A 16,876-nucleotide genomic window follows, 5' to 3' on the forward strand; every position below is an offset into this window, starting at 1 on the left:
ATAGTGAGGTTAATATATCTAAGCGTTCAAAAGATTGTGAAAGAAATAAAATTTAGACAAAAAATTTTAAAAAGTTGTCTGAATGAATGTAATGCTGAACTAACAAAAATAAAGTCGAAGAAGAATAGTTTTAAAAATATTGAAAATGTTGAAACAAAAAATATGATGAAACGTGAAAACGGCCACGTAAAATACACCATGTTACACGTACCCTCCATTTACGAGTCCAAACCCAATTTTGCGAAACATCACGTCGGGGTCACCAAATTGGAGTAAGTTATATGGCTCGGTGAATAGACGTAAAACTAAATTTAACAGTGGTGTTTAAATTATGTGACCGCTATTTATTGAAATAATATAAAAATGTGGAAAATATAAAATAGATAAAACGGATGGCAGCGGTGTTATCTGGAGACGAGGCTTGGGCTCTCGATGGTGGCACGTCTAAACCAAACGATGGTCGGTTACTGAATGATCGAAATAGCCTTCAATAACATCTCAGATAAACATCTCGGGGTTGCCAGCTATTCGTTGTGGTGTTCTAGTTGGCGCTGCTGGCACCCCGCCCTTGTTCAACATCTGGGATTATATTTCTGGATACTTTCTTGATCATTATTCCACGATGTAAAATTCAACATGCCTCAAGGTCGCCTCATTATTATTATTATTATTATTATTACTTATTATTCGATATTTTGTTAGTATTTAATAGTTATATACTATAAGCTGAACCAGTAATGGCATCTATATATCTTGGCGTTATTTCGACTTTTAATTTTATCTGCACGTTGTGTTATAAAATTGAAATATCAATTACATACATAGGACGACACTGCCGAAGTATCCGTTGACGATGATGTAACATTATTTGTTGATCCACAATTAAACAACACTTGTCGATTAGATAGATCAGCAAAAGGTATGTGACGGTTTTGGTTTGAATGTTTATAAATTTAGACTCACATACTGACTTCAGGAGACTAGCCTCATACAGAAATTAATATTGCGAGAATAAAAAGTCTGAAATAAATGTTAATTCGACACACAAATTTTGAAAAACAACTAGGTTCAGCTCTCAGTTTGAAAATATTTAGGCCTCTAAATTAGTTTGAAACGATTTTTTTTAATATGAACCTCGGCATTTTCAGATTTAAGATTGCCTGAAAATCTTACAGTTACTATAAAGAGAAGAAATTCTCTTCTTGGACTAAATCTCGTGTGTGTGTTTCCCATTATGTGGTAGCTTAAATTAACATTATTATTAGTATTACTTATTATTCAATATTTAAACAAAAAAAAAACAAAAAATGTTTAAAAAACTTAGTTATATCACTTGACGGATGCCCGATTCTTCAAGCAGAGCAAATTACACTTAAAGTCAAGCAACTGTACTGATTAGTCGGGAGATAATCTCAACTTGATCCAAAATGAAAGATATTGGTATATCAGTCAATTCAAAAGTCTATTTAGGCCCATGGGGTGCATATATGGAGTAGCACTAAAACATGAAATCAACTAGTAATCCAACGCACCCAAAAAAAGTTTTTCGATTTAATTAATCGATACCTATTTACGATACGATTTAACCAATACCTATCGCTACGTAACCAAGTTGCACTATAATCTCGGAATCAAAGGGATATACGAAATGATCCACTATATCATCCTAGAATATAAAACAAGATTACTAAATCACAGCAACGTGGAAGCAATATAGCTACTGGGCAACTCGCAAGAAATCAGACGATTGAACGAAACCACATGAACTAGTTTAGTATATAAGTGTGTTATAAGTACAACAAAACAGTAGCAATAAATTGATTTGTGAATTAAGATTGTACTAAGCATATCGAATGTAAGATGTAGTTAAATAAAAATCCTTCAACGTGAAGTCGACATGGATAGTTTTGAAGCTATTAAGCTGTACTTTCTAGTCTCTAGTCCATTTGTAGATGTTGTTGACAGCGACTTGTACTTTTTCTACGTTTCCAAGTATTGTTTTATTTGTTATTAGAATACTGACTCTTTTATGCCAATGGGGCCAGTAGTTTGACAGCTTATTGTTACCACCAAGAGTGATAAAAGAAGTGCGAAATGGTAATTGAACAATATTCAAACTCATGCGTTGAATATTTTGAATTAAAATGAAGGAAAACACTGAATGACACAAAGAAGAACATCATAATATATCGAGTTCGACTCGCCCCTTAAATGTTTTCCACCATTCACGGAAAGAGCCGACGCCACCTCAAAGAAATCACCTAATATAAACAATTTTCCAGAAAGAACCGAGGTGTAATTTCGAATGAAAGAACATGAAATATTCCGTACATTTTCTCGGTGATGTTCGAAGCTCCTTTTCGTAACCCCCAAGAACTATTAAGTTAATGGACTTAAAAGGGTTATGGGTTAAAAAGACAAATGGCGCAAAACGAAAAGAGAACGGTCTGTGGGCTTTACGACAATGACGTTTTTTATTGCATCAGCTTTATTTATTGTTAATGGGCCGGATCCGCTTTCATTGACACGTATTATTTGGAATTGGTCTCTTTGTCATGCTAAGCTATAGGAAAACGAAGGGAAATATGCCTCGGTTAAAATAATATGAATGATTGAAAGATATATCAATTAGTTATATTTGGATATCTGATCATAGCCGATTAACGAAAATGCTTCTCTCTAGATAGATACCTTTCTTGTCTTTATTTTGGAGCTATTAAAGAATTGCTTTATGTTAAACATTTCAGGATATAGGCAGTCGGTGATTTGATCATATTTTCTATAGTTTTACATTTGTTTGGCTTGATCAAAACCTGGTCTATATAGCTCAAGCTGATTCTACTCCTTCAATACTTTTATAATATTTTGAATCTGACTATACTCTTCTGCTATGTTCATAAACTGAACTATTATAGAAAAGTTTACATAGTACATATATTAGATATACAAAGAGAATAAATTCTCAAAACTTTTCAATTTATCAACATATAAAGAGCTAAAATCACAAAATATTATCTACGACTTAGACTGAGAACTCTAAATTAAGTACCTATCAAAGGACTATTACTTTACTTTGAAAAAATATGCACGTGTATACACTGAACTTCTATACCCAGATAAATATTTCGATTAAATTTCGTGTGTGTTTTTCCCATTATGTGGTAGCTTAGATTCACATTAATATTATAATTGTTACTTGTTATTCAATGTTTTGTGAATATTTAATAATTACATACTATGTTATAAGCTGAATCAAAAATACCATCTAGAACTTGGCGTTATTTCGAATTTTGGTTTTTCCTGCACATTATGTTATAAAATTGAAATATTATTCGCATACATAGGACGACAATGCGGAACTATTCGTTGATAATGAGGTAACATTATAGGTTAATTAACAATTAAACAACACCGTTCGACTAAATAGATCGGCATAAGATAGATAACGGTGTAGGTTTGAACTTTTATGAATATAGACTCGCGTACTAACTTCAGGAAACAAGCATCCTTATACATAATGTATAAAGACAGGAAAAATTACTAAATGGAGATTGAGAGACCATAAGGAAAGGTCGAGGTTTTTGTCTATTCCACACAGTTCTTGTAAATTACCAAAGTGTTTTTTAAAAGTTTTTCTCATTGCTATGACCAATACTGACATGTTTTCAAATAAAAAGGTGGATCAGCTTTATTCTGAATCGCGTCTGAAAAAGTTGTACGGCGAATCTTCGGTTCGTCACTAGGGTTCGAACTAGAGCAAAATCAAATTTATTTTTGCACAAAATTTGTGAATTTGAATGACAAATGGTTTGGACCAGCACAAATTGTTCAGAATGGGAATATTAACAATTTTCAATAATTCAATCATTTTTAAAGGTTCAAGCCCATTTCATTGTGTATAGTCACATTGGTTCTTATTTGATGAATATAAATATTCATGTGAAAAACTTTGACATATACGATAGTTAATAAATGACAGTTTGTGGTGGCAACCCCAGGTGTGTTAAAAGTACAAATAATTTTTCATTCTTAAAATGACAACGAAGGCGTTACGAAAAAGAATTTTTAGACTTAGTTAGATACTGGTTTCACCTATCCTGCTCAAAACTCGCCCTGTTCCAAGTATTGCTTTCGACAATATATTTTTCACGAATTATCAGATTGATGGCAAAAAATATGTGCCAGTGATGTTATATGCCTTGGATAAACTACCTTTCTCAACTTGGCACATTTTTGCAATATAATACCTTTTATCAGTATTACAATTTTTTCTTAATTCATTTTCAGTTCTTTGTCATTGAATAATATATCGTTTTTTTCAACATAGGTTTCGTTGTTTTCTTATCAGAGTCTATCGATAAGTGTCATTTTCATCAATAAAAATATTAGCGGACAGCTATTCTCCTTCGGTCTTTATTATATCCTTCGATTAAAGTCTGTTTAAAATTATGTAGATTAACATTAGATAGTAAGACGTCAAATTTATTTGAATAGGTTAGGACAAATATTAAGGAAATACTAAATTAATACTTTTTAAATAATTTTATTATTCTAATTTTTAATAATAGTCTATAATTCAAAAGGTATATTAGCAAAATATATAAGATAATAAGCAGAGTGTATATAAGAGAGGTGTTAATTAAATTAAAGACACAATTAGTACCTCAGATAATAGCAGATAATTTAATATAATACTATTAATACATTTGTATTAAAATAATTTAATAAAAGTTAATATTAGGTTTGTTAAAACATATAATAAATTATGTAACACTGAATAGTAAATTCTTTTCTAATGTTATATATAAAAACATTTCAGTAAGGGTTTGTCGATGTTGAAAAGGATTTCATTCCATGCGTGCTTCAACACACTGTATATGTATAGTTTTTTGTTCAAGCATAGCTTCAGTGACTCAGCCTAGCATAGTTCCGGATGAATTTCATCCACGGTCTGGGTTATGTTGACTCTAAAAGCATGACAGGAGGATGGGGTTGAACGAACGATAATTTTCACAGTCAAGCTCAACTGAAATCTTAAAGATAATACTAGGTAGTGCGATTACAATTTTACTACGGATTAGAGGCAGCTAAACTGCAAATTTGTTTGGTGAACGTGAATGCGAGCTAAAACAGATTTCTTTCACCTAAATCAAAATTTGGCTCAAATGAAGAAATAATAGCTGCAATTGATGTGTATTTTGCAAGAAAGGGCTTTTAAATTTGACCCTTTGTAAGGCAATTAAAAAAAAACGCATAAAATACTGTTTTAATGAGTGAAAGAGAGTGAATGGTGGAAATACCTAAAACTAAAGCTTAAAATTTTTTTTCCATGACCCTACCGAAATTTTATTAACTAATTTGTTATTTATAGTTTAAGTTATGCTATATATTAGGGAAAACCTTCGAAATTAGTTCTAAATTCTAATTTGTATTTTAATTCACAAGTTAACTGAACTGGGGTGAATAAATATTAAAAATATTTATTTAGGAAGGATGAATAAGTTTCGTAAATTATTTATTTATAGAATAGAAGTGGAAATAAATCAATTTTTTAATACAGACCCGGGAAAACGTAAAATCCGCATCAAGCTGTTAAATTGAATCGGGAGCCTGTCAACGTCACCTGCCAAAATTTATTAAATTAATAAACAACGCAAGTTTTCATATTCAAATTCCGACGCCCTTTGAGAGTGGCTAAAATTGAATCGAATTTGAACCAAACAGGATTAACTTTCAATTAAGCAAAATCTATAGAGAGTGTAGTCGTGCGTTAGCGAACGAGATGCTTTACGTTATTACGGTATCTTCCATAAATCCGAAACAATAGACTCGTATCGGCCCATGTTTGCAACTAAAACACGTTTTCCACTACAAAGTAAACACATTGTTCCCTAATGAACTTTAATTTCCGCTTAATTTTGGCATCATATAGGAACTTCAAATGAAGCGAGGTCATAACAGTTGAGGTAGTATTTATTATATATGGAAAAATCTACATCCAGTAGCTTTTGAATCTTTTTGTAATATTTTCTATATTATCACAATTGTAACATTACCAGTTTTATGCAATATTTAGGTGCTACCACCTATTTATATATCTATAGTCTATTCAAAACAGTAGTGACACAGGTGACCTGTCAAAACGTCGCAATGTTACCGAAGCTCCTCTGAGTTTTAGTATATTTTGGATCTAAAACATAACAAAATTTTAATATAAATAAAATAATGAAACAAAAATGTTATATATTATAATTTATTTTAACATTATATTATATCTAATGCATATATTATCGAAGAATTTAAAAATACAATTAATTATACAGCCACAATAATTTATAGGTTAGAGTTGTTTTATTATATATACATTGAACTTTTTTCAACACTAGTATAGGTAGGGTTCTAGGAGCGTTTTTTTATGTATTGGTATCTCCCGAAGGAATAATGCACCTAATTAACAACTATATATCTGAGTAACGTATTTTACTTTCACTAGAGAGTATATTAATGTTATACACTTAGTTCTTGTTTCTTTCGTTGCAATGTATCCTTGTAAAATCATTATGATATTACTCTATTTCTCTTTAGTTTGTTACTACTTGTATACATATTTCTTGATAAAACTTCATTTAATCACTGCATTCTCCTTAATGCATTTGCCATCACACTATTGAACAATAACACACATGCTCATAAAGCTTTCACACTCTATAATACAATTTCCTCCAATTAAAGTATATTAATTGTATACTGATCTTTATTTGTTTCCTCTTTCTTTACCTTGTCTTGGTAATTGTCAGAATTGAATCAAAAACTAACATTCATTAAGTTTTATTGAATCACTGTCATTTTCAAAAACACTAAACAAGTTAATAATTAAGCTGTTTACTTCCAATCTATCAAAAACTTGCCATTTCTCAATTTATTTTTAAATGTATCTGATCGAGCTCATACAAACTAAAGGTGTTGTTTTCAACAATGCCTGCTTCCATAAATCCAGACTGTTCTGGTTTGAATATCCTTCTCAACCTGAATGTCTATTGCACTATCCTATATCAACTCAATTGGATTAAATATGCAGTGATAGGGAGGAAGACATAATAATACGTGGCCATAACGTTCAGTAATCTGATCTACCATGTATGTTTTGTCAGGCTCATTTCTAAAGAAGTAAATGACATAAAATGCAATTAAATATTTCATATATATTTAACGAGTAACAATTTGAAATAGTTCATTCTTTAACATGATTTTCTCGAAACCTATTTTATGTAGTTTCCTTAATTGCAGCCTTTGTTGATGCACTTGTTGGGATTCCCCCCACCAGTATACTATATATATGGTAGATGCGGAGCATTGTACATAACAATAACTGATAGTTCCTTCAAGTCTTTTAAAAGCTGATTTTCAACCTACTGCAAAAACAAGTTATGCCTCATTTCTCCATGGTAGTCTCCCTTGGACTTAGGGGAAAACACTAATTCTACACCAGGAATATAAACATTCCCGTTTCCAGTATAAAGAACTATATATCTGCAATGAATTATTAATAAATGTTATGACTAACAAAACCTAATGGATAGTTATTCCAACGTTTACCCCTTTTCCCATCATCTATTATTATCTTGCCATGAGCGATCCAATGTACAATTCTGAAATATTTATGTCTCATTTAAATATAGAAATTAATATAATTATTCTTCCTTGATTTTCTTATATGTTTTTAAAAATTATATTATTTTAAACGCAATCTCTGGAAGTTCCATTATACACTTTCGTGGGTAATATTTGCCCCACTTAAATACTATATTACCCAACATTGTATGAAGGGATGCTACATCCCTCCAAGAGCTGTATAAGTTTTAGCTTTTTATGGATACTTTTCAGACTAACAATTTTCTCTGAAATAATTGAATGAAATTATGTTTCGATTGAAGAAACTACTTACTGTTTTTACATTTCGTATATTTGACCTCTGTTATAGCTAACAACAAGCTGATCTTGATTCGTCATCTCTTTCGCATAAACACGGTTCCTTTTTAGTGAATTTAAGGTTTTATTGTTTTTTATCTTTTGAGATATTTTAGTGAACGGTTACTAACTAACACGAAAAATATTTTCAATAAAAGCCGGGCGATTTGCAATTTATTAAAACAAAGCGTTAAAACAACGTTTGATGGTTTATAACCCGTAATTATAATATTTTAAAGCATTTCGCAGACGTTTGATAAACGGACAACTTTTGCAGGCTCTTTCGGTTATATAATCAAACATCTCTAACAGCGTTTCATCTCTTTTTAAATGGAATAAAATGAGAAGGATAATGTTGTCTTACCGTCAAACGAATTTATAACTTTAGACAGACACATATTGACACACGTGTCACTACTGTTTTGAATTGAGTATGTATATCTATTGCCGAGAATTCAAAGTATCAAAGTAAACAACTGTTACTCTAACAACCTAACTATTACATTCCGTGGTTTTGACAATGCTCTACATAAAATAACGTCTTTCTATTAAGAATTATTGAATTATTCAGTGTATATCAATGCTAGTTATGAAACGCTTAAAATTGAAGGGTTGATATTCACTATCTTTGTTCTTTAATTTGAGAAAATCTGCTGCCGAAGCCCATCGAACACTTTTAAGAACTTATGGTAATACTACTACATTATATCTCTAACATTTAATCGAGGTAATTTTAATACCAATAATAAAGAACTTTTTGAAAGAGCAAAAAATTTCGAAGACAGTGAATAAATTGTAAGATATCTTAGTAATTCAAGATTCAAAAATTTAAGACAAATGGAGACCATTTCCAGGAAAATAAATAAAGTTGTCTGTAGCATACTGCAATTAGAAATGAAAGAGAGTCTACTGCGATAATTCTAAGTGCAAAAACTAATGGGTTAGTCTAATGGGAAATATTCATGGGCATAAAGTCTTATGAAAGTGTGATGCACTACGAGCTGCTAGAGTCGAATATGACTGTTACTGTAGATGTCTACCGACGTCAATTATGTAAATTAAATGAACTATTGTTGGGGAAAAAGACCAGCAATAGCGAGTAACAGAGCCAAAATTGCCACACAAGAGTTTTATACTCAGCATACTCTATAATAACATACTAGACATCTGATTATCAATTATTCAGATAGATACAGCATGGCATCTGCTCGGGTTCGAAATTTATGGATGATAAAATTGCAATACCAACATCGCTCTTTCAAAAAGGTATCGCCAGAAATACGGGAAATTTTTTTAAAAATTTTAGAAAACATTTTGATTATTAAAAACTGCACCTATTTTTCTCAATTTTTATTTTTTTAATTGAAAAAAAAAAGATCAGAATACATGCAAGCTCTTGATATCATTATTGAGAAAAAATCTAATAGGAATTGTTCACTTTCAGTCGATAACCTTTATTTAAACATAAACCAATATTTGTCCCACTAGCTTGAAAATATTTAAAATAAATCCGGCAAAACATCATTCGCGGAAATTTTACTGTACAGTTTTATTATTAGAAAACCTACAGCGTAAATGTTGCTTCAAAAAAAAAAAGGTAATCACCTTCCATCATATTTAACTTGCATACAATTGTTTCGATGTTTTCGAGAATATTATTTTAACACAAAGAATTAAACATGGAAAAATATAAAAGTAGGAAAATGAAAACGTATCATGATAAACGTTTATCTAAAAACGAATAAATATTAGTAAGCGTATATAAATTTTACTGAACAGTGTGTCAAAACATTTGCAGAAGATGTAAAACGTTTTTAAGCAAGAATATTTAGTGTGACATGAATTGAATCAAATATAGAAAAAGTATTGATCTATAACTATTTGCATAATGCTCTTTAAAAAATCTACGAAGTTCCTTTTGTTGCCTCCTATTGACATCTCTGATTGATGCAGTCAGCCTTCTATCTAAAAAACTGACTTAACTTCAAAGGCTTGACTTTGAATGAGTAAAAATGTCGTGACTTTTATATTCAACATAAAAAAATTCATTTTTTTAAATTAATTTTATTTTTTGAATTTTAAATTTTGAAATTGATCTAACGTTTTTTTTTCAGAATCTGAAAAACCAAATAATGACAACAAATTTATGGGTGGAACAGGTAAGATGTTATATAATTTAAATCCTTTTAATTATTTCTAAATTAAAATTTATTTTTTAGTCATTATTTATAGAATCTAATTAAGTTTTTTTAAAATTCACTTTATATATGATCTGCTCCTTCATCAATTATACACTAATTTCATTGGATATAATAATATTAATCCATTTGACGATCGTTATGTGCTGGACCAAATAATAAACAAATATTTTCCTTTGATATTGAACGTAATATGTGATTCTTTTAATTATACTGATATTGTTTAATGATGGTTATTTGAAACCCAGATAATACAATTTTATTCACTATTGCTGATGCATGATGCTGATGCACTTTACCCATATTTTTCTCACTTCATTTTAAATTTCTTATCAGAATATGTTATCTGAAGCTACAACTAGCAAAAGGCCTCATATAATTACCAAAGTTTCCATTGATTTTATGTTTAGTTTTGCGCCTCCCATAATTTTACCCATTCATAGTCGAATGTATATGTTTTGTTTGTAGATACTTTTTTAGTTTTGTTGTTGTCCTTATGATATCTTTATTTCACATACGGCATTTGTTTTTAGCGCATGTATATCTTTATATCAATCAACATCGTAAAAACTACCCAGAAATCAGTTGAGGCATCCAGCATTATATATGGTATATAATAAAACATTAAAATATTGGTATTTAACGGATCCCCTGGTATACTAAATTGAAGTTCGGTATTGGTATGCAATTAGAGCAAGCGGCATCCACGGCTGTTTGCATATGACTCAGTTTATTCTGAACGTTTATTTTGCCAATTTATCCATATCCTTAAAACTGAATGAATCGCAAATGCTTCTCTGGCGAATTCAGTATTTTGGAAAGATGACACAAGTAGCTCCAATAAGGCGATGGATTAATATTAAGAGCATAGAAAGTGATCCAAAGAAAAGAAGGTTAACTGTATTAACTACTAATAAGGTCCAAAAGGTTGCACCCTATCCTCAATAGTAATGAGACTTGGTTCTACGGTACCCACAGCAGACCATTTGTTAAGAAGTAGACACTTTTCCCGTGCGTTGATCATTGTCAGACTCTATCACCGATAGGTTGATAATGCTAATGAAATCACTACATAGTATAAAACAAAGTCGCCTTTTCTGTCCCTATATCCCTATGTGCGCTTAAATCTTTAAAACTACGCAACGGATTTTGATGCGGTTTTTTTCAATAGATAGAGTGATTCAAGAGGAAGGTTCATATGTATAATACATGCATAATATACTAAGGCAACATTGCTAATTTTAGAGGTTTCTAACGTGATGTCGTAAATTAATCTATTTTTTTAAGCTTATTTAGCAATTAGCAAAAACGCTGCCTAACCCTACGAGTTAGATCAAATTAATGTACTACAGTATTGTACACCATAAAAAGGTCTACAAAAAAGTCCGCGATGGTATATGTTTATCTTTTAGGGATAACCCACATTAACCATTTTTATTGTTTACTTTTTATGTGAGAAAATGGCTTATTTACGAAGCTATTTTAAGCAATACGGCATTAATCCTGATCGAATTAAGTACCTTAAATACAGTGTGCAATTAATATAGATCAATATGGTTCCTTACAGCATGTAAATTAAACAAATATTTTCGGAGATATTACAAATTTATCTTTCAATTTGCTTTTAAAAATGTGTAATGTAATAAAAATTGTATGAATTTAGATATTCCAAAGATAGCAGGAAATCTTCATAGTAAGTATAGGGGAAGAGGAATTGTTTTACTCCAAATTTAATGCGTGCAGGCCAAGGGCAGTAATGAATGAACCAAAAATACTGGATCGATTTTAATCATGTTTTCATTGAGTGACATAGGCATATATATTTTATGCTCGTGCAAAGTCGGAGCGGGCCGCTATGTTTTTATATACAACGTTCATATTTTTTCTGTAGTGTATTTAATTTAGTATCAGCATTGCACCCGTGCGAAGCCGGGGCGGGTCGCTAGTATTGAATATTTTAAAGCAACTCTATATTAATGTAGTTAATGATAGTGCAACGTCCATCAATATTGATTTCAAACGTTCCTGAAATAATACGTTCATGTCTTTTTAAACTATTACGCCTCTCACTCGAACACAGGTTGTAACTCATATTTCTCATTTCTACATTATTCTACATTCTTGGGTTAATATGAATATTGAATGATTGTTGTCTCAGTAAGAATTATTAAACGTCTCAAATATTTTACTACCAGCTGTTTCTGTGTATTTGAGATAAAAGTAGGTATTCACTAGAGAGCCACTGCTACTCAATATAATGATAAGTGCCATTATGAGAACACTTTGTAAATACAGAAATAATGTTCAATATGACGCTACAAACTCTTTGATCGGTCTAATGTTCGCTCCATTAGAGAGCATATTTACCTTTTACTTTTAGTTCTTGCACCCTTCGTTGCTGTGTTTACTAAAAATGTAGTTTCCTCTAAAGTTATTTTGATGTCACTGTATATCTCCTTACTTTCTGCTGTTACTTCCTGTGTAGATTTTTTTTGACAAATCTAGATTTAATTACTGCATTTACCATATCTGCAAAACAGTTCGTTTAATTCTCTTCCCTTACATTCTAACTAAATGTTCATGTATATTCTGAACAATTACACGCGTATCTATGCACATAAATCTTCCACATTCTAGAATTGGATTTTCTACAGTTATCCTGCAGAGCCATATGACTTGAGAGTTAATGACGAGAAAATCAAAATGCGTGAGGAAGGTTATATCTTCTTTAATGCTTATCTTATCAATTGTCTTACATGGCTCTGATACTTGGCACAGGTTGGCATTTGTAGCCTGGCCAAGATCGTATTAGAAATGAAGTCATTCATTTAAGATACGATAATCAGTATATCGTTGAGGAACAAATTCAGAAATGTCGGTTACAATGGCTTGGATATGTCTGTCAAGTGGACGATTCTTTCACAACAAATAACCTAATGGTAGATTTTCACTAACCTCGATATATAAACAAGCATACCAGTTTTTGATACTTGCCATCAGCTACCCCCTAATTCATATATCCATCTATCAGGTTTTTGTTGTAGTCATAGCATTAAAATTAGTTTTCTAATTTTCCAATTTTCTTTATCTATCGATGGGGAAAAAGGGCGCACAATATAAATGGTGAACCTATATCAATTATTAAAGGGTACAGTTTCCCCATACTGTTTTAAAATAAATTCTATGGAAATTAGGCCGCATAAGAACAAAGTTATTTGAAAAGCCCGGAAATCCTTTTCGGTATAAATAGAAATTTCCAATCAAACGTCGATAAACTAAAAGCAATTTAAATGCAATCTGATCCGGTTCTAACTGTATTGGAAAAGAAATGTTTATTTTTTTTTTGAAGTGTATAGTCAAACATGGGGGAAGTTATGTTACGATTTGGTCGGCGATATCCTGGTATTCTGGTCCTCTCATTCACATCATTGGCCATATTACCGCTAATTAATATTTATTATAGTCTTACTATGGCCAGTATATTGCTGCAAAACGTAAACCAAAACGTAACGCTCCCATACTAACATCAAAATAGTCACCAATATGCCATCAAATATCTTCCTTGTCCAGCACGCTCACCAAAAATATTTATATTATTTTGATTATCCCATGTATATGCTGAATACGTTCATTATACAACTGTTCAATTTTATTTCCTATGTAAACCTTATATATTCTTGCGACTGAGGGATTAAGAGACTACAATGAAAATTGGATATATTGTTTTAGAAACTCTGAGATAATTCATGAACAAAATTTCTTTTGAATATCAAAAAAACATAACATAAACAAAACAAAACATGTTAATACCATATTGGCCGCTGGTTGGATTCGAAGTTTGTTAAAAATCTTATTCGCTTCTTATTTCGTTTCATTAGCATAATGATGGAGTATCATAACAGTATTAGAGAATCGCATACAGAAACTACTCATATTAAATAAATCATTTTTAATTTTTTTAAAGAATTTCTTAAATTTCAATAGAAATCAACATAAAATTGAATTAATTTAAATTTACTCTTTTAATTACAATAAAGAAAGGTTATTCTCTAATTGTAGTTATTTATGTATTTTAGTCATGGTACGATTATAAGTTGAGGTGGGAGCCTAAGGAATATGGAGGCGTACATATGTTACATGTCCCGTCAGACCACATATGGAGGCCGGACATTGTACTATATAACAAGTAAGTTATTTCCTTTAGCAATTTATTTTTGTCCTCAAGTGACTATATAATAATTGATAATAAATAAGACGTTTAATTACTATAATATGAGTCCTTTAACCCTTTTTCTTACAGTTTCATAGCTTCTCATTTTCAGAGTCTTCAGCTATATTCCGCTATATTTAGCTTCATTCATATAAACATATCACACATCTTTTCATCACACATTACCTAATTCAAAAGAACTAAATATTATGTTTGTATTATTATATTTTTATTATTATAGTTTCTTTTTTCTTTAATATTTCGATACGTACTTTGAAAACATTATGACAAACAAACTTTTGAAAATGTTGTATGCATTTTTGTATATATTTCTGAAACAGATCCATTTAATATATTAAAAGATACATTTCACTTACTCTGGATAAGATCCTTCCCAAACATCTAAGTAATCTTATTTCTTCTTTAGAGCAGTTGCGCTGGTGCCATCCATCATGAAGATGATATCAGATCGCACCTTTAGTTTTATAGGACACTCCTGGGCTGACTTAAACCTAAAAATACATGTATATGATTAATTTAGTCGCTGTAGACTGACAATATTGATGAATATAAAACTTTTTATTGTTGAATTAAAAACAATTGATCAAAAACAATTTCGTGTTTTAATAATACACTCTTTCTTGATACGAAAAAATACCGTTTAAGCGAAGGAATGACCTGAAAAGTTTTATAAGGACCCCGGTCCATTAGAATCAAAAATAAATCGTACGTTTGCTGACTACAATCGTGGTCGTAGAGACACCGATGATGAATGCGATGATGCAGAACCGGAATTTTTGCGTCGATATCTGAAAATGGATGAAACATGGATCTATCACTTCACTTCGGAATCCTAAAGATCGTCATCTGAGCCAAGAGATAAATCGTTCTGCAAAAGTGGCATTGAAATGTTGGCAGTTGAAAAAGACGGTAATCTCCTTGATTTCAATTTAAAATTTTCGATCAGTTACTAAAAAGTAAAGCAATCTGGAACATCAAATAAGTCGCTTTTATTACTGAATAATTAGGATACAGAAAAACGTCAGTATCGATCGGGGTAGGGCCAAAACTAAGACTAATCATTATATTTCGAAAAGAACTTGTTACAAGTGAGATATATGTAAATCTTAATACTAATTGCTAGATAATAAATATAATTATAATTTTCAGTCTTGCTTTGTCTTTTCAGCTTCTTAATGTAGTGTTAAAAATACTGGATAATTTTTAAGACCTATGGATATATAATACGTCCATTAAAACAGCCAATGCACGTCCTAGATGACGTCAAATATATTGCAAGTTTCAATTCCTACATATGTAAACACCGTTTAAAATATGGAGCGGATTTTCTCGTTTAATTTTTTCATAGTTAAAAGGACATAGATTGTAAAATATCGTTTTATCTTGGAACTAGTGGACTATATTGTCAAATGTCTGTAAAACCCTTTTAAACATTTGTGATCATTATTGAAGGTTGATACCAACAAAAGTAAAGAAAATTTTTAAGTTGATGCAGATTGGTCGTGCATTTTGACGGCTGTTATTGGACGGGTTCATTAGTCAATTAGTGGTAAGCCTTCAGAAATATATTTTTAAAAAGTTGAACGACAAGGACGAAAATTTTTAATTCATTACGATTCATACTAGGCACTAGTAACCGAGACATAAAAAGAAATCTCTGTATATTGTTATGCCGTGCAATTGCAAGAATGTAAGCAGAGACAATGTTCAGCCACATTTGACCAAACTTTAAAAACATTCTCAGAAACACTTAAAATAATAGAAATATAAAATAATAATAGGAAGTTCTACCACAGGAAGATAAATATGAAAGACCTTCCGATTATCACTTGTTCCGATCGATTTCAACCACATGGTCTAGCTGAAAAGAACTTCCATTTTTATGGGGGTGGCCGGAAATAGGTTGACTTTTATATAGCTGCAAAACACGTTACGTTTTTTTGATGTGGTTTTCAAATAATACCGAAAATTCTAATATAGAAGAACATATAGAGAATAATAGCGAGAACGAACATGTTCCCTTTTTTTGTATAATGTTAAATAAAAAAAGCAACGATAAAAATTTCAGTAATGGTATGTTCATTTTTGATAACATTAAATATATTGTAGGTCTATAATGTATAATATTTGCAATTAAAATCAATATAATATAATGCAATTCAATCGCGTACTATCGATAAAATAACCTATGCTAGGTAACTCTATATATATACACTTTTTATTTATGAGTTATTGTTATATTATAAAAAATATGTTGCATGCTCCGAATTTGGGTGTCATTGTACCACTATGATTAGTAAACTATCTATGAATTGAATTGGATTTTTTAAAATTATTTGGTCTATTTCAAAGTAATTCTCTTCACATACAATACCAAAGTTTTTGCAACAGTTGTATCTTCGGTATTGTTACATTATATTGGTAGTGTACTAAAGTGTTCTTCGATTTAGTTTTAATGTCCTCGCCGGACTTATAACGA

At 30.8% G+C, this 16,876-nt stretch overlaps 1 protein-coding gene across 1 annotated transcript in view; it reads left to right on the plus strand.

The window, feature by feature from the left end:
- The window catches only part of nAChRalpha4 (nicotinic Acetylcholine Receptor alpha4), a 464,411-nt gene that overhangs the window by 196,940 nt on the left and 250,595 nt on the right, over positions 1 to 16,876 (plus strand). The window contains exons 2-3 of the mRNA XM_076403151.1: positions 10,083 to 10,127; positions 14,243 to 14,352. Of these exons, the coding sequence (XP_076259266.1) occupies positions 10,083 to 10,127; positions 14,243 to 14,352 (155 nt within the window). The remainder of the gene's footprint in view (positions 1 to 10,082; positions 10,128 to 14,242; positions 14,353 to 16,876) is intronic.

The sequence above is a fragment of the Rhynchophorus ferrugineus genome, unplaced genomic scaffold (genome assembly GCF_030347505.1).
Source record: "Rhynchophorus ferrugineus isolate W39M unplaced genomic scaffold, kcgeb_rfMv2 rfM4, whole genome shotgun sequence".
Classification (NCBI taxonomy): domain Eukaryota; kingdom Metazoa; phylum Arthropoda; class Insecta; order Coleoptera; family Curculionidae; genus Rhynchophorus; species Rhynchophorus ferrugineus.